We start from the raw sequence: 23,538 nt of genomic DNA, 5'->3' as shown, positions 1-23,538 counted from the left end.
ATCCTAACAATCTGCTGCTTTAATTTTACAGACAACACAAAATCTGCTGCCTACTTTGTCAACAATTTACATAACTAATTAAACATTATTCCCAACAGGGGGAAGGTTTTGGGTATTTTTTTTTTTTGTTGAAATGGGCTCTTCCGAACTTACATTCCGTGCACCACCTATATCATGACTATCGAACATGAAATCTGACGTCTAGATGCGATCAAAGTTGTCTTCAGGATACCTGCTTAGTTCACCATACAAAGATATTCAGTTCAATCATTAAAAAAAGTATAACTGCAAAACATGACAACTGCATCAAAATTGGCCTTGACACATCAAAGTTGCTCTGAGCTCTTTTATGATCGGTGCGAAATGTTTCCCTAACTTTATACTTTCAATTTATATTTTTGAAAGATGAACTCTTAACGCACCATGGAACACAGTATTTCACCATTTTCAACAACTACGTCAAAAAATACATAAATTTATAGCTGGTAATACCACGAAGTGAAATGGAAGGATAAAAAGGCTTAAAATATTTACCTAACCGTTGATATTCCAGCAAAATCTATTCTTCTCTCTTTGAGCAACAATTTTCCTGGCTTTGCCTGTCTATACATGCCTTCTCTGAGGGCCCTCAACTCAATAGAAGTGATAAAGGGATCGTCACTCTCTGAGGTTCTGATCAAGCAAACATACACCACATCGTCGGAACTAACAAAGATTACTTCTTCATACCATGGATCATCATATGAGGGTGTTATGTTACCGGAAAACAACATACCCAAAGTCTCAATCGAGAGTTGGAAGCTTGGCGATTGTTTGAATCCAGTGTAATTACCGATGGCAAACCATGTTCTTAACAAGTAAGGCACACTGGGGGTCACAGGCAAGTGATAGCAAGACTTTTTCAGAGGTTTTGGGAAAAACCTGAGAGTATGCAAGTATGAACCATATGCTTCTTGAGAGGCGTTCCCTATGTCTGCTATCTCACCAACGTCTATGTAATCAGCGTCACTGGACCATGTGATGTTGTTTTCGGCAGTGTGATTCCCTTTACCTCCGCAATCAATGCTAAGAAATCTTGGTATCCAAAATTTAAATAAATAACTAAATAATTTTTGTTGAGCAAAAGAATAAAAATAGCATTGCATAAGCGATTTGAGCTCCAGTGACAGGAATCAAAGTAAATAAGCGATTTGAGCTCCAGTGACAGGAATCAAAGTAAACAAAAGGGAAAGAAGAGAATATTGGGCATTAGATGTTCTAAAATGTTCAGCGATACCTGGCTGAGCAATAACGTTGACAAACAATAACAGGAGGCTCATAGGCAGCCAAAAGACCCATATGCAGTAGCCCATTTTTTCCCTCGTTATGATTAGAAGGATTCAGACATACACTAGATCCATGCTTCTCTGGGAGTTGAAATACAAATAGAAACATGCAACTATTCAGTCAGTAGATGGGATCTATTCTGTTTTCTTGCAGACATGATTACTGTGTTTCACGAGGAAATACTGATGGTGGGATCATCTTTCACTAATTTTCAATAGACACTTTCAATGTTTCAAAAGTTATTTTAATTTAATGTTAAAATTCTAATATTCTTGTGGTTCCCTGTGAACAAATGGTCCTCAGAGTTTGTTCTGTTACGCGTACCGTTAATTTATAGGATATTAAATATTCTAAATCATTAATTAAATAAAAATTAATTAAATATTGTAAAAGATTAATATATAGATGAAAATGTTTGTTTTTGCTTTTTGTTTTTTGTTTTTTTTTAATTTTAAAGATTTATTTTTATTTTAATATGGTATAATTATTTTTAAGATACATTTAATGATAGTTATTTAAATATTCTAAATATTTTATAAAAATAATTATTAATAATTAAATTAAAATTCAAAAAAAATTATTCCAATGTAAATATCAACTTAACTAATTTTAATTTTAATTTGATTTTGATAATTTCTTACCTATTTAAATATTTATTTTAATTTCTATTCAAAAGATTAAAGTAATTAATAATGAATAATGGTGCAATACAATTTTTACGAAGTAATAATAGCTTATAGTAATCCTAATGACACCTCTGTCCTATTCTTTCAATGTTGGGGACCTACTCCGTTTCTTCCCAAGAATTTGTGTGAATCCTCTCCTACTCCGCCCTCTTGCTTGACCCTCTTCCTCCATGAGTGAAAAAGCATCTCCAATGTGTTTATTCAATTACATTATGGAACTTGTAACATATGGTTGATTTTAGCAAGGAAATTACCACCCTATTCGCTATAACATTCCCATTACCATTTCATTGGTTTTTTTAAGTCATTATATTCCAAACCTAGTTGGTTTTGTAAATATATAAATACACTTGGAGTGAAAGGTTTTTACCTTTCATCTTTGTGATTTAAAAATCATGGTGCAAAATTTGTAAAGGGTGTTAGTGTAAGATATTACAAAGAATGTTATGGAATCATTTGTGATAGTCTCCCAAAATTCAACGTGATTCAACGTGTTGAGTCTTTTCGAAAGCAATAATAAACTTTTAACTTTCATATGAGTTTATTTTTATCCCTTCTTTAGATTTTGTTTTCTTTGTATGTACAACCCATAATAAAATAAAAATGATTAAATAAAGATGAGGAATAAGTTACAAAATATGAATTTTCCATTGCAAAATCTTTATAAAAATGATTAAATAAAGATGAGGAATAAGCTACAAAATATGAATTTTCCATTGCAAAATCTTTATAGTGTGTCAAGGAATTAACGAAATTGTAAGGTATTTTATCTATCAAAAAGAAAATTAGGTTTACAACTCACTTTAATCTCTCTAGTTGTGCTTCGAGGCTCATTCTAAAACTCAGTATGATGTGTAACCGTGTCCGTCTGTCATAGAAGTTGAAATTTTGCTGATGTCGGTGAAAATAAAAATTTTAAAATATCTGAAAAAAATTAAATAACTATACAAAACATTTAAATCATTTTTTCTCATAAAAAATTGCAATTGAGGAAATTGGATCCCTCTCAGCTCATGTTAGACCTGTATTTAAGATGGATCTATGTTGGTTATATAGATATCTTACATTTGTTATACAAACTCCCAGCAATTTCATAAACCAGCATCATTAAACAAACCACCAAATATATACTTACAAAAAAATTTATTTCTTATAGTCTATTTTAATTGTTGTTGTCACAAATTCTAGCAATCTCCACCTTGACAACAATTTATATTATGTATTTTCTGAGGCCCTTCCATCACCTCTTCTGTAAGCCAAGAGAAACCAAACACCATAGTAGCTTTTCTAACAACACTAATTAAGTATTGGGGGTTAACACAATTGAATCCTAAAAAATGATATCTAACACTCGAATTGTAAACATGGTTATACATTTTTTTTAAGTGTGGACCTCTTGAAGATCTACTTCACCTCTATTAATAAGATATCTTACAAAATGGTGGTTAATATAAATATGCTTAGTCTTACTATGACAATTTAGATTTGTAGTCAAATGGATAATACTTTAACTATCACAGGATATGGTGACATTGTTCTCTATTATTTTAAACTCATCTAGAAGACTCTTCAACCAACTTGGCTCTTTGCAAACATGTTAGACAAAAATATATTTTACCTTAGTAGTGGATAAGATAAATTTTTCTTGAAGATTTGAAGTCCAACTAATATATTCTCCTGGAAGAGTAAAGATATAATGTCAATTAGACCTCCTCTTGTCCCAATCACCAAGATAATGAATATACCATTCAAACTTTTTAAATTAACATAATCCTCATACTCACTTCTAGTATGATTCTAGCTCATCATGAAGGAATCAAACTTCTTATACAATTTCCTAGGAGACTGGTTTAAGCCATACAATGTCTTCTTGAGCTTGCAAATTATCTTCTTTTTTTTAATGTTTAACAACTCCTTCTATTTTTTCCATGTATATCTCCTCATCTAAATCTCCATGTAAAAATGTTAGTTTAATATCTAGTTTCTCTAGCTATAAATCAAGTAAAGAAACTAGCATCAATACAATACAAACATAAACACGTTTAAAAACTAGTGAAGAGATCTCATGCAAATCAACATATTCTATCTAAAAATACCCCATTGTGAAAAATATGGCTTTGTACCTTTCAACATTACCATAAGCATCTTTCTTCAACTTGTACCCACTTATACCCAATAATTTTTCCGTCTTGAGGAAGTTCTGCCAAGTACCATGTTTTACTTTTCTCTAAGGAATCTATCTCTTATTTCATTTCCATCTTCCATTTATCATTATTGATATTATTTTTTACTTCATAATAACAAGAAGGTTTCCTATTTTTAGTAACCGAAACAATAAATGAAACTAAATAGAAATACATTTTAGGAGGATTTCTCTCCCATGTAGATCTTCTTGGTGTTGGTTGGGGAATTTCCACATATTCCTAAAGATCTTCAACATCATAAATTATTTATCCTCAGAAGTTTATTCTTATTTTGTGTAGATGGTTGAATCTCAAGTTGAATGTGTTGATTTAGTGGTACACGTTCCTAATAGTTTCAAATCAAGTTCTATATTAACTTCTTTAATGAGAGGGGATTCATCAAATATTATATTTCTTCTAGCAATGATTTTTGTGGATAGTAGAATCCCACAATATATATCCCTTAGTTTCATATATATTGCAGTTCCCTTGACCAGATCTACAAAATATCATGGGAAGAAAATCATCATGCCTAAAATCATGTGCAAAACCCATGCACAAAACCATGGGGAGGTCCACCCACAATCTTTGGGTTCACCCCCCATCCTTAGGTCTGCATACAAAAAAAATCCTGGGGTGTTGCCCCGCACCCCATACAGGGGGGCCTTTGCCCCCCTGTGAGTCCCCTGTTATATCCGGTGCAACGTACAACATGTGTAGCTAGTCATGGAAAGAATATAACACACACAATAGATCATGGCTCTGATCTAAACATATAAGGGCCCACAACGTAGATCTAGGGCATATTTGTTTCAAACTTTTTCTATTTGATCCATCAGCTATCCATAAGCAAAAGCGAATCAGTGCCTGAGCTTCAATAAGAAGAGTAAGTGCATGACGTTAGGCATAAAACCTTGGACCCAATTCGAATGCATTTACCTGTGGTTGGGTGTATATGTGACATGATGCCTCCAATTCTGTGAAATCCTGTTGTAGATAGAGATCATGGCTTACCCTGTCGTAAAAAACCACAGGTAAGATCCATAACTCGATGGCGATTTTAGAGAAAATTTAGACTGCAAAGATCCCACGATTGTAATCACCAAGCTTTGTCAAAACTCTCCAAAGACTCTGCCATCATATTCCACAGAAATGAACCAGAGCTCGATGATGTATGCAACGATCTAAAAGCCTACACAAATCCTAGCCATTGCACTTTGCCCAACTTTCATCCTATCTATTTCTCAACTTAAACTGAGTTTCAATCACCTAGAATAGAATTTCACACTAAAACAACTAATCAAAATTAATGAATTTAATATATTAATTATTTTTAAACAAAAATATTAATAACTTTAACCAATTTTTAATCATTTTCAATAAACAAATCAAATCATCTCGAGACTACTTATTCTCCATCCAATTCCATCCCTATAGACACTTTGGAATGAATTTTGAAACTCAAAATTAACCCAATATAATATTTTTGACCAATTCATCATTAATTTTTACAAATTAAAAAATATATTAACCCTCATGAATTATTTTTAACTATATCTAATTAGAAAATGATTCATGGACCAAGTCATTCCACGTATCTATTCATGATAAAAGTAAAGATCCATAGTGCACGAAATTAAAATGATTGACTTATACGTTGAGCATCTTCCACAATCCATTTCATTCCACAGATCTATTCAACACAATAGTAGAAATATAAAGTGCACAATTATTAGTAATTAAAGGCCATTGTCAATTCGTTAAAGCAACTTTAATAAAGAAGCATATTGCTTTCATTATGACATACATGATTCCTTTATATAAATCTACATCTACATCATGGAATTGATATAATACATTTCCACTCATCTTCCTGCTTGACTGATGTTGCAGCTGTTGTCACGCCACACCATATCATTGGGTTTACTACACTCTGCATGTAAAGGAACGGGACCGGCCTGCAAATCTCCATGTTCGATACCAATTTCCTCTGAAATTGGGAGAGCATTATTCTTATTCTCATGTGCGATAATCTCTTTTATCTCTGCAACAACTTCACTGGCGGTAGGCCTAAAAGATGGGTTAGCATCAACACATCGAAGGGCTAGTTTGGCAAAATCAGCAATTGCTTCAATGTCGTAGTTTCCACCCATTCCCTTGTCTACGATTTCTTCAATTTCCCCACTTATTGATTTGCCGGGATTTTCATCCAACTCCACATACACATACGGTGTCACCTATAAATCCGTCCAGATATATTAAATAAATTCCATTGGATTATCATAAATTAAAACTGTACGGAAATGTATCTGAATATCATAAAATGCCATCAATTATCTTGCCAATAGGTTGCTGTTTCCAGTTTATAATGATAGATTATAATACCATTTCTTACCCAGTGAACGAGGTTAAGTCGCTCTTCAGATTGACTTGCAATTATGGGTGGTCTGCTGCATATGATCTCTAACAACACCACTCCAAAACTATATATATCACTCTTCTCAGTCAACATTTGGGTGCGAAAATAGCTGCAGAAACATCCCAAACAAACATTAAAAAGTACAAGTTATGTTGCATTAAAAGGATTAATATTGCAAACAAAGTACAAGTTATGTGTGGGATATTATACACTGGATCGAGGTATCCTGGCGTTCCTTTCACCATAGTGGTCACATGTGAAGCCTCCCCGTCAGCTGTCATCTTTGACAGACCAAAGTCGGCTAGTTTTCCGGTCATAAAAATGTCTAGAAGGATGTTGGAGGTCTTAATATCCCTGTGAATTATCTTTGGGGTGCAACCTACGTGCAGGTACTCCAATCCTTCATAAAAGATAGCATGTGTATAACATGAGAAAAATGCCGATCAAGAGTACATAGTTCATGAAAATGAACGATTTTTTGGATCAAAATATATTTGACTAGGGGTTTTTAGATCACAAAAATATATAGCCTATGAAAGTACTTTGGAGAAGAGTTACCATGCGCTGCATCCAAAGCTATTTTGAGCCTTGTTTTCCAATTTAGTGTTGAAAGTGCAGCGCTAGGACCTACAAATTAAATTTTAATTTCAAATATGCCTTTTGCTATATATAGTATTGCAACATACATGAGGAAACTGAATGAAACAAAATTAATAAGCGAAATATTTACCATAAAGGCGGTCCCTTAGTGACCCTCCAGACATGTGATCGTAGATCAATATCACCTCTCTCGATTCGTTACAGTATCCCAGTAAAGACACCAAGTTCTTATGATGAATTCTGGAGAGTAGATCAATCTGCCAATCAAGTAAAATGGCTTATACACGAATTTTACATATAAGTGCAGCCAAAAAACAAGACAGATGCATATATTGACGAAGCCCAGAATCACCTCATTCTTGTACTCATCAATTCATTGTCTGGAGAATAGTGAGAGCACTTTCACCGCTATCTCTTTTCCTCCGGGTAATTTACCAAAGAAAACCGATCCAAACCCCCCTTGCCCAATCTTCCGACTGAAGTTCTGTGTCGATGCCATAATCTCTTCCTCAGTAAAGGTCCTACTCTGTGCAATTACGAAAGTGGACATGAAGACATTTTTCAATTGCAATGGGTATGGGTATTTTACAGTCACGACGAGTCCTTCAACTTTAAAAAAATATAATACTGCTTACACGTTAACTAATGCGGTCAAGTGTCCAATATCTGCAGGTACCGCTCCTGTAAAATTCCTTCCAGCCAAATTTCTGACAACAGGATGATTATCATAAACTCACTCTTACTAATTCGCAGGCAACTAAAAGTCATAAACTGGGTACAGATGAAAGGATTAAACTTACAATTCCGATATTCTTATTCTCGACGATCTGTTATCACAGCGAATTCCTTCCCAGGGGATCAAATAACAAGGATCTGAAATCCAATCTTTTATGCCAAACCTGCTTTTGATCGCGTCAAGATGTTCAACTGCAATTTAATATCTACTGTTAGACGTTGAAACATATATCGGTTAGAGGGACTTTAGTCATTTCAGTACGGGAATGTTTAGTCGGCGCACTTACTATCTTGTGAATACGTTGAGGGTTGGGTACCAACTAGTATGTAAGACTCGTAGGCGTTGATTATAGGACTACTGGTGGAGTTACTGGCTTGCTGGAGATGAAATCGGATGTGATCTGTTTCATTAGATAGAAATGTTAGCTGTAGGGTAGAGTACATATCCACCATAGTAATGATTCCAGACCTATTTTCCCCGTTTATCATGACGTAGAAAGATCTCCATTCAGACATATTTAGCTTTACAATCTCTGCCAAATACAGAAACAGTACTGATTTCTTCCCATTCGGCCATCCACCCCCAATCGGCATCACTGAGCTGTTTAAAACAAAGGCAGTTTGCATTACAGCACTTGGGGGAAGGTTGTCGGTATTTCTTGTTGAAATGGGCTCTTCCGAACTTACATTCCGTGCACCACCTATATCACGACTATTGAACCCAAACTCTGATGACCAGATGCGATCAAAGTTGTCTTCAGGATACCTGCTTAGCTCACCATACAAAGATATTCAGTTCAATCATTAAAAAAAAGTATAACTGTAAAACATGACAACTGCATCAAAATTGGCCTTGACACATCAAAGTTACTCTGGGGTCTTTTATGATCGCTGCGAAAGGTTTCCCTAACTTTATCATAAGAAAACGTAGAAAGAAAAACACAAAAACCAACCAAAAGCGACAGCTGAGCTGGGATATACTTTCAATTTTTTTTTTTGAAAGATGAACTCTTAACGCACCTTGGAACACGGTATTTCACCATTTTCAACATCTACGTCAAAAAATACATAAATTTATAGCTGGTAATACCACGAAGTGGAGTGGAAGGATGAAAAAGCTTAAAATATTTACCTAACCGTCGATGTTCCAGCAAAATCAATTCTATAGTATGAGAGCAACAATGTTCCTGGCTTTGCCTGTCTATACATGCCTTCTCTGAGGGCCCTCAACTCAATAGCAGTGATAAAGGGATCGTCACTCTCTAAGGTTCTGATCAAGCAAACATACACCACATCGCCGGAACTAACAAAGATTATTTCTTCATACACTGTATCGGCTGTTATGTTATCGGAAAACAACATACCCAAAGTCTCAATAGAGATTGCGAAGCTTGGCGATTGTTTGAATCCAGTGTAATTACCGATGGCAAACCATGTTCTTAACAAGTAAGGCACAGTTGGGGTCACAGGCAAGTGATAGCAAGACTTTTTCAGAGGTTTTGGGAAAAACCTGAGAGTATGGAAGTAGGAACCCTCCGCTTCTTCAGAGGCATTCCCTATGTCTGCTATCTCACCTACGTCTATGTAATCAGCGTCACTGGACCATGTGATGTTGTTTTCGGCAGTGTGATTCCCTTTACCTCCGCAATCAATGCTAAGAAATCCTGGTATCCAAAATTTAAATAAATAACTAAATAATTTTTGTTGTGCAAAAGAATAAAAATAGCACTGCAGAAGCGATTTGAGCTCCAGTGACAGGAATCAAAGTAAACAAAAGGGAAAGAAGAGAATATTGGGCATTAGATGTTCTAATGTTCAGCAATACCTGGCTGAGCAATAACATGGACAAACAATAACAGGAGGCTCATAGGCAGCCAAAAGACCCATATGCAGTAGCCCATTTTTTCCCTCGTTATGCTTGGAAGGATTCAGACATACACTAGATCCATGCTTCTCTGGGAGTTGAAATACAAATAGAAACATGCAACTATTCAGTCAGTAGACGGGATCTATTCTGTTTTCTTGCAGACATGATTACTGTGTTTCACGAGGAAATACGGATGGTGGGATCATCTTTCCCTAATTTTCAATACACACTTTCAATGTTTCAAATGTTATTTTAATTTAATGTTAAAATTCTAATATTCTTGTGGTTCCCTGTCAGAGTTTGTTCTACTTTAGAAGCTTACGCGTACCGTTAATTTATAGGGTATTAAATATTTTAAATCATTGTAGATATAATAAATATTATAAAAATTAATTAAATATGGTAAAAAATTAACATATTGATGAAAATGTTTTTTTTTAATCATCTTATCTTAGAGATTTATCTTTATTTTAGTATGGTATAATTATTTTTAAGATACATTTAATGATTGTTATTAAAATATTTTATAAAAATAATTATTAATTATTAAATTAAAATTCTAAAAATTTTATTCTAATATAAATACCAACTTAACTAATTTTAATTTAAATTTAACTAATTTTAATTTTAATTTAATTTAGATATGTTTTTATGTTTTTAAATATTTATTTTAATTTCTATTCAAAAGATTAAAGTAATTAATAATGAGCTATTATAGTAATCCTAATGACACCTCTGTCCTATTCTTTCAATGTTGGGGACCTACTCCGTTTCTTCCCAAAGAATTTGTGTGAATCCTCTCCTACTCCGCCCTCTTGCTTGACCCTCTTCCTCCATGAGTGAAAAAGCATCTCCAATGTGCTTGCCGGGTAATTCATCTTGGATTTTTTATATTATTGATTTATTTGTTTTTATATTCAATTATATTATGGAACTTGTAACACATGGTTGATTTTAGCAAGGAAATTATTACCCTATTCGCTATAACATTTCCATTACCATTTCATTGGTTTTTTTTAACTCATTATATTCCAAATCTAGTTGGTTTTGGAAATATATAAATACACTTGGAGTGAAAGGTTTTTACCTTTCATCTTTGTGATTTAAAAATCACGGTGCAAAATTTCTAAAGGGTGTTAGTGTAAAATATTACAAAGAATGTTATGGAATCATTTGTGATAGTCTCCCAAAATTCAACGCGTTGAGTCTTTTGGAAAGCAATAATAAACTTTTTATTTTCATATGAGTTTATTTTTATCCTTTTTTTAGATTTTGTTTTCTTGGTATGTACCATCCATAATAAAATAAAAATGATTAAATAAAGATGATGAACAAAATATGAATTTTATATTGCAAAATCTTTATAGTGTGTCAAGGAATTAAGGAAATATTTATGAGGTAAAGTAAGGTATTTTATTTATCAAAAAGAAAATTAGGTTTACAACTCACTTTAATCTCTCTAGTTGAGCTCAGAGGCTCATTCTACAGCTCAATATGATGTGTAACCCTATCCATCCGTCATCGAAATTGAAATTTTTCTCATGTCGGCCAAAATAAAAATTTTAAAATATCTGAAAAAATTAAATAACTACACAAAACATTTAAATAATGTCTGCTCATAAAAAATTGCAATTGAAGAAATTGGATCCCTCTCGGCTCATGTTATATCTGTATTTAAGATGGATCTATGCTAGCTATATAAATCTCTTACATTCCTTATACAAACTCCCACCAATTTCATAAACCAACATCATTAAACTTTAACTATCACAGGATATGGTGACATTGTTCTCTATTATTTTAAACTCATCTAGAAGACTCTTCAACCAACTTGGCTCTTTGCAAACATGTTAGACAAAAATATATTTTACCTTAGTAGTGGATAAGGTAATTTTTTCTTGAAGATTTGAAATCCAACTAATATATTCTCCTGCAAGAGTAAAGATATAACGTGAATTAGACCTCCTCTTGTCCCAATCACCAAGATAATGAATATACCATTCAAACTTTTCAAATTAACATAGTCCTCATACTCACTTCTAATATGATTCTAGCTCATCATAAAGGAATCAAACTTCTTATATAATTGCCTAGGAGACTACTTTAAGCCATACAATGTCTTCTTGAGCTTGCAAATTGTCTTTTTTTGTGATGTTTAACAAATCCTTCTATTTGTTCCATGTATATCTCCTCATCTAAATCTTCGTGTAAAAATGTTAGTTTAATATCTAGTTGCTCTAGCTATAAATCAAGTAAAGCAACTAGCATCAATACAATACAAACATAAACATGTTTAACAACTAGTGAAGGGATCTCATGCAAATCAACATATTCTATCTAAAAGTACCCCATTGTGACAAATATGGCTTTGTACCTTTCAACATTTCCATCAACATCTTTCTTCAACTTGTACCCACTTATACCCAACAATTTTTCCGTCTTCGGGAAGTTCTGCCAAGTACCATGTTTTAATTTTCTCTAAGGAATCTATCTCTTATTGCATTTCAATCTTCGATTTATCATTATTGATATTTTTTTTACTTCATAATAATAAGAAGGTTCCCTATCTTAGTAACCGAAACAATAAATGAAACCAAATAGAAATACATTTTAGGAGGATTTCACTCCCATGTAGATCTTCTCGGTGTTGGTTGGGGAATTTCCACATATTCCTAAAGATCTTCAACATCATAAATTATTTATCCTCAGAAGCTTATTCTTATTTTGTGTAGATGGTTGAATCTCAACTTGAATGTGTTGATTTAGTGGTACATTTTCCTAATAGTTTCAAATCAAGTTCTGCATTAACTACTTTAAAGAGAGGGGATTCATCAAATATTATATTTCTTCTAATGATGAGTTTTGTGGATAGTAGAATCCCACAATATATATCCCTTAGTTGCATCATCATAACCAACAAAGACATCTTTCTTCAATCTAGAGTCTAACTTACAACACTAATTTTTAGGAGAAAGAGCTTAAGTTTCACAACAATTATTTTTTGAATTTTAATAATCATAAGGATAACTTATTGCAATCTATTAAGATTGATGGTGATTGATTCACAAGATAACAACTAGTATTGACTACTCCTTGCTATTTCTATAAGAGTCTTATTCATGTGTTTTGCAACACTAGTTTGTTAAGGAGTACATACAATGGTTTTGTGTTTTTTATCCTAGCTTCTTTGTAATATTTTTCAAATTCTAAATACGTGGACTAACCTCTATTATTGTTTCTAAACACTTGATTGTACTTATAGTTTTCTTTTCTACCATAACACTAAATTGTTTAAATGTATTAAACACATAAATGTTTCTTTTCATGACAGACCTATGCTTTTCTAAAGAAATCATCTATAGATGTTACAAATTATTTTAATATCTAGTTTCTCTAGCTATAAATCAAGTAAAGCAACTAGCATCAATACAATACAAAAATAAACATGTTTAACAACTAGTAAAGAAATCTCATGCAAATCAGCATATTATATCTAAAAGTACCCCATTGTGACAAGTATGGCTTTGTACCTTTCAACATTACCATCAACATCTTTCTTCAACTTGTACAGTCCACTTATACCCAACAATTTTTCCGTCTTCGGGAAGTTCTGTCAAGTACCATGTTTTACTTTTATCTAAGGAATCTATCTCTTCTTTCATTTCCATCTTCCATTTATCATTATTGATATTATTTTTTACTTCATAATAAGAAGAAGGTTCCCTATTTTCAGTAACCGAAACAATAAATGAAACCAAATCAAAATACATTTTAGGAGGATTTCACTCCCATGTAGATCTTCTCGGTGTTGGTTGGGGAATTTCCACATATTCCTAAAGATCTTCAACATCATAAATTATTTATCCTTAGAAGCTTATTCTTATTTTGTGTAGATGGTTGAATCTCAACTTGAATGTGTTGATTTAGTGGTACATGTTCCTAATAGTTTCAAATCAAGTTCTACATCAACTTATTCAATGAGAGGGGATTCATCAAATATTATATTTCTTCTAGTTATGGTTTTTGTGGATAGTAGAATCCCACAATACATATCCCTTAGTTTCATCATCATAACCAACAAAGAAATCTTTCTTCAATATAGAGTCTAACTTACAACACTAATTTTTAGGAGAAAGAGCATATGTTTCACAACAAATATCTTTTAATTTTAATAATCATAAGGATGAATTATTGCAATCTATTAAGATTGATGGTGATTGATTAACAAGATAACAGTTAGTATTGACTACTCCTTGCTATTTCTATAAGAGTCTTATTCACGTGATTTACAACACCAATTTGTTAAGGAGTATATACAATGGTTTTGTGTTTCTTATCCTAGCTTCTTTGTAATATTTTTCAAATTATAAATACATGGACTAACCTCCAATATTGTTTCTAGGCACTTGATTGTACTTATAGTTTTATTTTATACAATAACACTAAATTGTTTAAATGTATTAAACACATAAACGTTTCTTTTCATGACATAGACCTACACTTTTCTAGAGAAATCATTTATAGTTGTTACAAATTATATGATGATCCTCCAAAACAAAACTATAAGGGGAGGCCCCAAAACATATGAATGGATATAATCAAGAATATATTTACTAATATTACCACCTACTTTAAACTTATGTCTAGACTACTTTCCAAATATACAATGATTATAGAAATTCAAATTCAATTATTTTAAATATAGAAATAAATTGTAATTTTTTAATACCTATAACCATTTCTCACTCATATGACCAAGTTGTTTATGACACAAATGAGTAGATTCATTCACCTCCTTCTATACCGTCAATGGTTCATTTATTTGTGTACTTCCTACCAACTGCTAAAGGAATTGAATAATTGTTTCCTTCATAACCATCACAGTGCCCATGGGAAACTTTAGTGTCGCACCTTGACCTGTAAACATGTGAGCTCTATAATCCAAAGCCCTCAAAGAAATTAAATTCTTCTTTAATTTGGGCACATGTCTAAATTTTCTTAATGTCCTTATGATACCATCAAACATTTTAATTTTGATGCTTCCAGTCCCAATAGTCATACAAGAAACATTCTTTCCCATAATAAAAAATTCGTCATCAACAACTTGATATGAATAAAATCAACTCTATGTGGAGACATGTGATGAGAAGAATTATAATATGATAATGATTCTTCATGGTATTGAGGGACATGAAAAATAAATAAAACTTCATCAATCAAACATGGAAATCATTCAACAGGATTTTCCTATTTTTTAAAATCTCCCTTGGATCATTACCTCTTCTAAAAATAGTCTTGAGATGCCTTAACTTCCTACAGTACCAACATTTGAATTTACTATTATTTCCTTTTGAATTTGATTTGGATGAACATCTTCACTTTTCTCCTTTTTCTCTAATCTATAGTGATCATTGCTTATGGTGTGGAAGTTTCAATATAGATTTCATATACATCTCCTGAGACAACAACACCCAAATGAAATAATCATATTCAAGATTATTAGTTGAACTAAATCTAGTGGAAGTGATGAAATGATCCCATGATTTAGGAAATGAAAACAAAAATATAAGTACCTTGTCTTTGTAATTAATATTAACATCCATATTATTCAACTAACACAATATTATTAGATAAATTCAAACGATCTTCCATTTTTGCACCTTCTTCATTTTTATACTGTAAAATTGTCTCTTTAATTACACTCAATTTTTCAAGGAATTCATCATATAAATGCTTTCTATCATGGTCCATATTCCTTTTCTTGTTACTTCTGCAATGATATTAAATAAGACATCATTTGCAAGACATAACCAAATGGTGCTAAGAGCTTTGGCATCAAATCCTTCCCATTCTTTATAAGTAATATTTGCAAGTTTCTTCCTCTTCCCATATAATTCCTTATGTAATCATTAATGTACTAAAAAATCTTACATTTTTAGTTTCGATAATTCAAAAATATTTTTACCATTAAACGTATCTAGCTCAAATTGAGCGTTCATCATATTCGCCATTAATATCTACACACAGGCTCCCTCCAAAATATTTATTTATGTCAATTTAGAAACTATATACATACATATATATCTTCACAAAAAAATTTGTAGACTGTGATCTCCACTAGATTGATTTTGAAATATAAAATTGTACAACTCCACAAAATTAAAAAAGGGGGTTATACATGTTTCCACAAACTAAAGAATATTAGTATATTAGTTACCACCAAAAGAGTGGCTCCATGTTTGCAGTTTGAACTCCTTCATGACTTGAGCTCCATGAATTAATCATAACTTGAATTTGGTGACTAGGGTTACAATTGGCCCCTTTACAACATAACATGAATTGACTACATGAAAAACCTTTCAAAACCATCCTTTAGTGCCCTTGCAGCTAGTGGTTTAGATTTTTCTTCATGGATTAATATATTTCTTCATTTTCTCTAGTGAATACCTAGATGCATCACAAGAAACGCCTTCATAGTGTGGGTCAACTACTCAAGGAAAACCTCAAACTATTGAGTTGTGCTTCCTCTATTTTTGATGCATGAGCATTCTCGCTCCCAAAACAATCAAATATTTTTGGAGATAAAGCTTCAAAGGGGGTTTGGACATGGAGAAGGAATTATAATTCCTTATTGTAAATAGTTTTATTTTCATTAATGATCATAGAAATAATAATATATTTATGGCGTGTTTCTAAGGATAGATTGAACGATCTTAGGATTTAGAAAAATATTATATATGGATTGGTTTATGGGTGATTTATGAACTGATTTTAGGATCTAGAAAAATCTATGATGTTTCTAAATTCTATCTATTGTAAGCCTATGGGAAATAAAAAAGAAAGTGTGAGGAAAAGAGATGATGGCCAATGAATGTAGATTTGGTCCATAGAGGTGAATGAAGAGAAACAAGAGTTTCCTGAGTGTATTTATATGTACATATTTGATTTAATAAAATATAGTTTCATATATATATATATATATATATATATATATATATATATATAATGTGTTCACGAATTGTCTCTCTATGAATGGAAGAAGTCTAGTCTATGAAAAATCTAGAATTATAAGAGTTTCAACATCTGTGTAAAATCTAAAACTAATTATGGATTAGTGTATTGATCTATCATGCCAAGGCATAGATATTGTGTGAGGATTAGAGGAAATTCATGATTTAGTGATGAAAAAGTGTATGGACACCTTGATGTAAGTAGTGCATTGACATCCCAAAAGTAGAGAAGTTGAAGATGTAGGGAAAGTGGATTTTCCCTGGATTAAGTGGTATTAAAGTAGGCGTGCTCTTTGGCAAAGGAATTAAGAGTAGAGATACACTCCTTGGAGGATATTAAGAGCCTATAGCATCTTAGGTTTGTAGAATATGACGAAGTAAATTTGTTTTACTTTGCAATTTATATTGTGATAGAGGAACAATGACTACATGGATTAAGCTATAAAAACAAGGTCAATAAATAAAACATAAGTTTTTTGAGGACATGGAAGGATTTTACTACTTTGTGAGTAGAAGCTTGTTTTTTTTTATAGTTAAAGGACAATGAAATATGCAATAGTAGATTTTCAATCAAAAAAAACAGTTCCAATAGGAGAAGTTGGGTAGAACTTTGGTGAGGTGAACCAATACAGATCAAATGCATTCTGATAATGAAGATCTCTATTATTGATTGACATCATTAAATGCTAATTTGTAGATAAAAAAAATTGAGAGAAAAATTATGGTGGAAGAAGTGAAGAGACAAAGCTTTCAAAACTTGCATGAGTTCAAGTTTGGTAAAATTTGATTGGTGAAATGTTTTTATATGATTAATTTGATTTGAATAAGAAATTAATATTTGCAGGTTACGGTTTTGGGGAAAGAACATTGGATTTCTTTGAAAGGAAATCTAATTTATGAGGAAAGCATGTTCTTTGGATGTGGAAGAACAATGGAAGAATGCAATAGCATAATCAACAAAAGGATTGGAGAAATTGTATCTATAGTATGCAAGTTTGAAAGAGCTGAAACAAGAGGTAATTTGATATTTTAATTTTTAGTCAACTTGCGAAACAGATTCGTTAATTATAGTTAGTAGTGGTGGAAATTATTACAACAAGGGGACTGCAACAACGAACAAGTGATATTCTTGGAGACTATGGCAAAGGACCTATTTTAGCTAAAAGTTGTAAAAAGAGAAAAGGAAAGGTTCTCGAATAGGTGATATAGATAAGTGGAGAAACTAGAAGAGAAACGAGTGCTTGGAAGAAGGAGTTTCTGACAGATAGAACCTAAGAATACTGAAAGGTTGAGCTAAGGAGAAAGCTTAGTGAGGTATTGAGTAACAAGTAATGGAGAAGGCTTGTTACAAAGGATTAACTACATACCACAGTGACAAGAGAAATCTCATAGAAAAAGGAAAAGTATGACTACGAATGGTCATAATAAAGTATTAAAGGGAACCCATAGGAATCAAATCATGATATATTTGATAGAGAAATAGTTATATGAAAGTACAACTAGATGTGAGGATGGAAATACTATAAGAATGTGGAGACAACCAAAGGTATAGGTGGACTTTGTAGAAGAGATTTAAGTGGAATTTTTGCACGTGAAACTGAGGCAAAGGATGAATGCCTAGTTAATGAATGAGAAGTTGAGGGGATTTGAGTCTAAGTAAAGGTTCATGATATAAGGAGGAGTTCACTTTTGTGAGCCAATTCAAGGATCATTCATTGGAGATGGTTCTAATAGGAGACTCATTCAGAGTTTTGTAATTATATGGAAATTTCAAAGAAGCATGAGGAAGGTTTGATGAAAAATGAATCAAATGATGCTAGAAATCCCATTGTTTTAAAAACTAATAATTTTTATATGATTACAGGTTTTGAAAAAGAATGACAATAAATTGAAGTTTCCATGGAGATTAAGGATATGAGATTGCATTCTCTCATAAAGGTAAAAAAATGATGATGGCAACCTATACAAAGTTGTATATAATGCAATTACCAAAGGATAATTACAAGGACCTATTTGTGAAGATAATGGGACAAAGTTGGCTCATGGAGATGGCCAAAATGAGGAGAAGCACTCTGATGAAATGCTCAAGAAGCATAATCAAGAATTAGAGTTCCTGGAAAAATTGCTCAAAAGATATCAGTTTAAATAGGAAATTACAGAAAAAGGAGAGGAATGTTCATTTCTTCTACTTTTAAAGAGAGTTTTTGAGAATGGAGATAAAAATGCATCCCCAATGCATTTACCAAGTAATTCATCTCGTTTGGTTTTTTATGTTATCCATTAGTTTCTTAATATTCAAATCTATTTTGGACGTAAAATATAGTTTTCACTAAGGAAAATATCCACTTTTCGTTATAGCTTTTCCAGTACTTATTTTATTAGGTCAATATGTAATTGTTGGGTTTTTTTAATATTTAAATATATTTAAAAATTATGACACAAAATACGGAAAGGTATAGTCAAAAAAGTATTTTATGAACAATGTTATGGAAACACTTCTACATAATCTAACAAATCCAACTCGTTAAGCCTTTTCAAAAGCAATGAGAAACCTTTGGCTCCCAGGACACTAGAACCTTATGTACTATCTTCTCATGACACTAGAAAATTATCCATCCTTTATGTATTATCTTCTCATCATGCAAAACTTATCCATCATCTACTATGTGGGAAGGCCAATGTATGTAAGGAGCCATTTTTACCTTTTCTATCAAAATGGAATTGGATGTTTCTACGTGAGATTGTAGCATTTGTTATCTTTAGAGGATCCAATAAAGTATTTTTATAAGTTTTTTTGTTCCTATAATTGTCAAGCTTTCACCTCTTGATATATATGAATAAATTAATATTTATATTAATGTTTGTGTTTCTTTTGGATTAGGGTTTTCAAAATTTTAATTTAATTATCAATAAGTATTAGGTGGATGGTAGGAATTTAACTTCTATAGAATATTCTTAATAATATTCATAAATCAAAGGTTGAGATTTATCATCAAAGTAGCTATCAAAATGGAATGGGATGTTTCTATGAGAGATTGTAACATTTTCTCTCTTTAGAGGAGAAAATAAAGTCTTTTTTTGAGTTTTTTTTCTATATTGTTTATCTTTGGACATATACGAATAAGTTAATATTTACATTAATGTTTGTGTTTCTTTTGGATTAGGGCTTCCAAACTTTTAATTTAATTACCAATAATTATTAGGTATAAGATAGGAATTTAACCTCCACAAAATACTCTTAATAATATACATAAATCAAAGGTTGAGATTTATATTCAAAGTAGTTATGCTCCTTTTTCCTTTTAATTAAGTTGATTAATTGTTAAAAAAGTCATATGAAGAAGTGTCATATGAAATAGGTTCTTTGGGGTATGTGTTAGTGACAAAGTCTATTTACAAAATAAGAATCTTCATCGTTAAGAATATTTCTAGATTTTTTTAAATATATTTATATTTCATTTATATACTAGTTAATTTTATAATTAAAAGTAATAATATTGTAAAATAAAAATATAATTTATTTAACTTTTATGATTTTTTATTTTTATTTTACCAACTTGAGGTGTATCATGATTTTGTATGTTTTGATGTTTGTAGTGGATTCATTCATTTTGGTGTTTACCCACCATTTAAATTATATGACTACATTGGTCGGTAGTGTTCTTGTCAATGCTACCATTATATGGTTACTATGATCACTTCGTTACACCTTTTTTACCTCACTTTCATCCTTTCCATGTTAGTGTTATGATTTAATTTATATGATAGTGCTACTTGGTAGTGTTCTTATCACTGACACAATTATATGGTTATTACTATTACTTCCTTACACTTCTTTGCCTCATATTGGTTCTTTCCATGTCAACGGTTCCATTTAATTTATATCGTTGTGCTAGTTAGTTGTGTTCTTATCAGTGCCACTATCATATGGTTACTAATGTTGGCATTATTGTCAACTTTACTGATGAAAATTATAGGATGAAGTGATTTTTAGTAGTGGCATTCCAGAGAGAGCTTTTTGTTGAGTGTGTTGCTTGCTCAGTTGGTGGTGGAGCTTTTGTAAGAATCTTGATAAGTGTTGTAGCCTAAGCTAAGTTCAAGGATAGAGGTTATATCTTTAAAGGAATTTTGTTTGTAAGATATTAGCTAAAATGCTCTTATAAACTACATGGTTGGATAGTCCTCAGAAACACCTTTTCAATGGTATATGGCATCTTGAAAATCTCTTGAGGAACCAAAATTTATTCAAAGTTGAAGTTTGGTAGGGCTCTTCGAGATCATGGTTCCACTAGAGGCCTTATCATCACACATCAAGACTAAGGAAGGTTTAGATGAGATCTTGGGTGTGCTTTATGTTTTACATGCCCAAGGCCTTTCTCTTATTAACTATCGTAGAAACTAATGTCACACCACGCCAAAGCTCATCATTCCTCGTTAAGTCTTGGACACAGTGGCACTATCTAATGGAGGGCGTAAGATGAACTTTCAATTATTTGTCATGTAATTTGATAGGAAGTTGCATAGTTTTAATCATAGGTGCACATAATCCCACAGTCCCATGATTGACAGAACTTGTAAGACAAACTTCATTCTTATTATCTATTGTTGGCTTGTTGGGGCCTAACCCAAGTTCAGAGTTATTTTAGCCAAACAAATCTTGCTACTACTGGCCCTTTCGGCAATAGTCCATGGAGCGCGGACTGAGGTCTCACTCGAAGCAGTATGGGAGGGTGATAGAACCAGGTTTTCGCACCCTGGAGATGTCTGATGAGTTCAAGTGGTCTGCGGTTTGACCTTGCACGCAGGTTGCTTCGTGCACTTTCTCGTGCTTTGCAACTAGATATATAGCCTTCACGCAGCCTTACCCAGGGGCTGAATGTCGCGCTCTGCATTATTACCCAAGACCTCAATGGTATTCCAACGTTAGTTAATTATCTTTGCCTACTTGAGTTCTTAAGTATACTTAACAATATAAACCATTCATACAGGTATGCGCAGTAAATAAATAGTATATTTGCAAATTATATCAATCCTTCATTAACCCAAGAACAAATACACAAAATTATAACAAAAATTATCTTTATTAATTCCTTCCTTGGATACAGACTTGACTTCGCCCTGCACACTCAGTTGTAGGGGACTGCGCACTCAGCTGCGGACTACTAGGCCTCTGCGCACTCAGTTGCAGAGCCTTCTCCTACTCTACAACCCAAAGACACACCTTACACTTCGACTTAGTCACTTAGACTTCTTCTTACTTCTCCTTTTTTCTCTACTTAGAGCCTTGCTATATTTATATAATCAACCGACATTACATTACAAAATTAGGGTGGACAATCCTGTGATTCTATCATACTTTTGCACTCCACGCCTGCAATTCGTGGAGCTTTACAACAAGATTCAGTGAAAACTTGGGCTTTGAGCCCCAAAATGCCTCGGGAGGATTCCATTCCCAACAGGGCCCCAACACAAACATCGTGACTCATCCTCAAGTCACTCTATCGGCACGATGATCTTTGCGCAGAGTCTCTAAATCTGTACCAGTATCTATTGCATATGTTTATAGTCACGCGCCTTTGTCTGAATCCTTGGAGCGCGAAGACCATGCTTCTGCCACCGAGTTATATAGTCGGCCAACTCATGTAGGGCTTCAGTTGACTGCCATTCACTTTGCCTGGGAAGGGTTCTCCATTTAGTTTGACTAACTAGACCATGCCTCCATCTGTGACCTCCTCAACCACGCGTGGTCCCAGCCAATGCATTCTGAACTTTCTCGGGAATTTTTCAAACTTACTATCATACAAGAGCACTAAGTCATTTACCTTGAAGGTGCGCAACTTAATATGGTGATCGTGATAGGCCTTTTCATGCTGCTTTTGTACCTGCTGATGAAAACCAGCCAAGAACTGTTCCTCCTTAAGTTCTTCCAATTGTGCGAGCCTTTCTTCCAGAGCTTCGCGGTCCGTCATACCTATGAGCGCTGTGATGCACAGACTAGGTACAATATACTCCATCGGCATGATAGCTTCCACGCCATAAACTAACCGGAAAGGTGTTTGTCCCGTCAATTTCTTGCACATTGTCCTATAAGCCCATAGTATTACTGGTACACGCAGGTCTCAGTCAGTTCATTTCACATGGTGACCGTGTTCGGTGCTTCACGTATTTTTTCAAAAGCTTATGCGTGAATGTGCTTCCTGGTCTCAACTGGAGGGGTCATTCATTCCATTGTCTTGCCTGCTCCTGCTTGTTGGTCGTGTTTCCTATCGCGAGGACGGTGTGTGTTGGTGCAGGTTGCGCACCATATGCCTATACCCATCTGGAAAGGTGGGTGTGTGGGCTGTTTCGTCCATCATACTCGGCTTTCATCCGCATCTGAGGCTTTCCAAAGTGCATGCGCATCATCCTTCTACATTCACACTAGTCCTGAAAACTTCTTTGATACGTACCCCACCATCTTCCGAGCGTAGCACGTAGTACCCATTTCAGAGCGTCGAAACACTGCTATTCCAGTACTTCTCTTTCAAATTTGTTCAGGAAATCATCCACCTTACTCAACCCATCATACATAGGCAAATCTCTTACCTCTATTGCCATGCAGTGCAATGACCTTTTCATCATGTTATAGTTAAGTGTGGTTACCTCGTGTAACTGATTCTGCCATCGTTTTATTTTCTTGTCCAAATCTGAGGTGGAGGAGCTTTCACGCTCC

The 23,538-nt window shown here is 33.2% G+C and overlaps 3 protein-coding genes across 3 annotated transcripts; all 3 read right to left on the bottom strand.

Annotated features, from left to right (window-relative positions):
• Nucleotides 1-6,006: 6,006 nt before the first annotated feature.
• On the bottom strand, nt 6,007-7,822 carry LOC149186772 (putative LRR receptor-like serine/threonine-protein kinase At5g48740). The gene is made up of 5 exons (XM_089411119.1): nt 7,345-7,822; nt 7,173-7,241; nt 6,825-7,014; nt 6,591-6,723; nt 6,007-6,432 (listed from the first exon to the last, which is right to left on the bottom strand). Exons 1-5 carry the CDS (start codon nt 7,376-7,378, stop codon nt 6,061-6,063), a joined length of 798 nt encoding a protein of 265 aa, XP_089267245.1. The 5' UTR covers nt 7,379-7,822; the 3' UTR covers nt 6,007-6,060.
• Nucleotides 7,588-8,992, bottom strand: LOC149186771 (putative leucine-rich repeat receptor-like protein kinase At2g19210). The gene is made up of 5 exons (XM_089409449.1): nt 8,970-8,992; nt 8,237-8,715; nt 8,015-8,141; nt 7,858-7,921; nt 7,588-7,740 (listed from the first exon to the last, which is right to left on the bottom strand). The coding sequence occupies exons 1-5, from the start codon at nt 8,990-8,992 to the stop codon at nt 7,588-7,590; spliced, it is 846 nt and encodes a 281-aa protein (XP_089265575.1).
• Nucleotides 8,838-10,048, bottom strand: LOC149186770 (putative LRR receptor-like serine/threonine-protein kinase At5g48740). The gene is made up of 2 exons (XM_089412686.1): nt 9,775-10,048; nt 8,838-9,613 (listed from the first exon to the last, which is right to left on the bottom strand). The coding sequence occupies exons 1-2, from the start codon at nt 9,848-9,850 to the stop codon at nt 9,078-9,080; spliced, it is 612 nt and encodes a 203-aa protein (XP_089268812.1). The 5' UTR covers nt 9,851-10,048; the 3' UTR covers nt 8,838-9,077.
• Between the last annotated feature and the right edge of the window lie 13,490 nt (nt 10,049-23,538).

Source organism: Pinus tabuliformis, chromosome 3_1, assembly GCF_031772625.1.
Source record: "Pinus tabuliformis cultivar Carrire ecotype Pingquan chromosome 3_1, CPIR1, whole genome shotgun sequence".
NCBI classification, from domain to species: domain Eukaryota; kingdom Viridiplantae; phylum Streptophyta; class Pinopsida; order Pinales; family Pinaceae; genus Pinus; species Pinus tabuliformis.
Note: the sequence above shows the minus strand (reverse complement) of the source record. Positions and strands in the feature narration are given on the sequence as shown.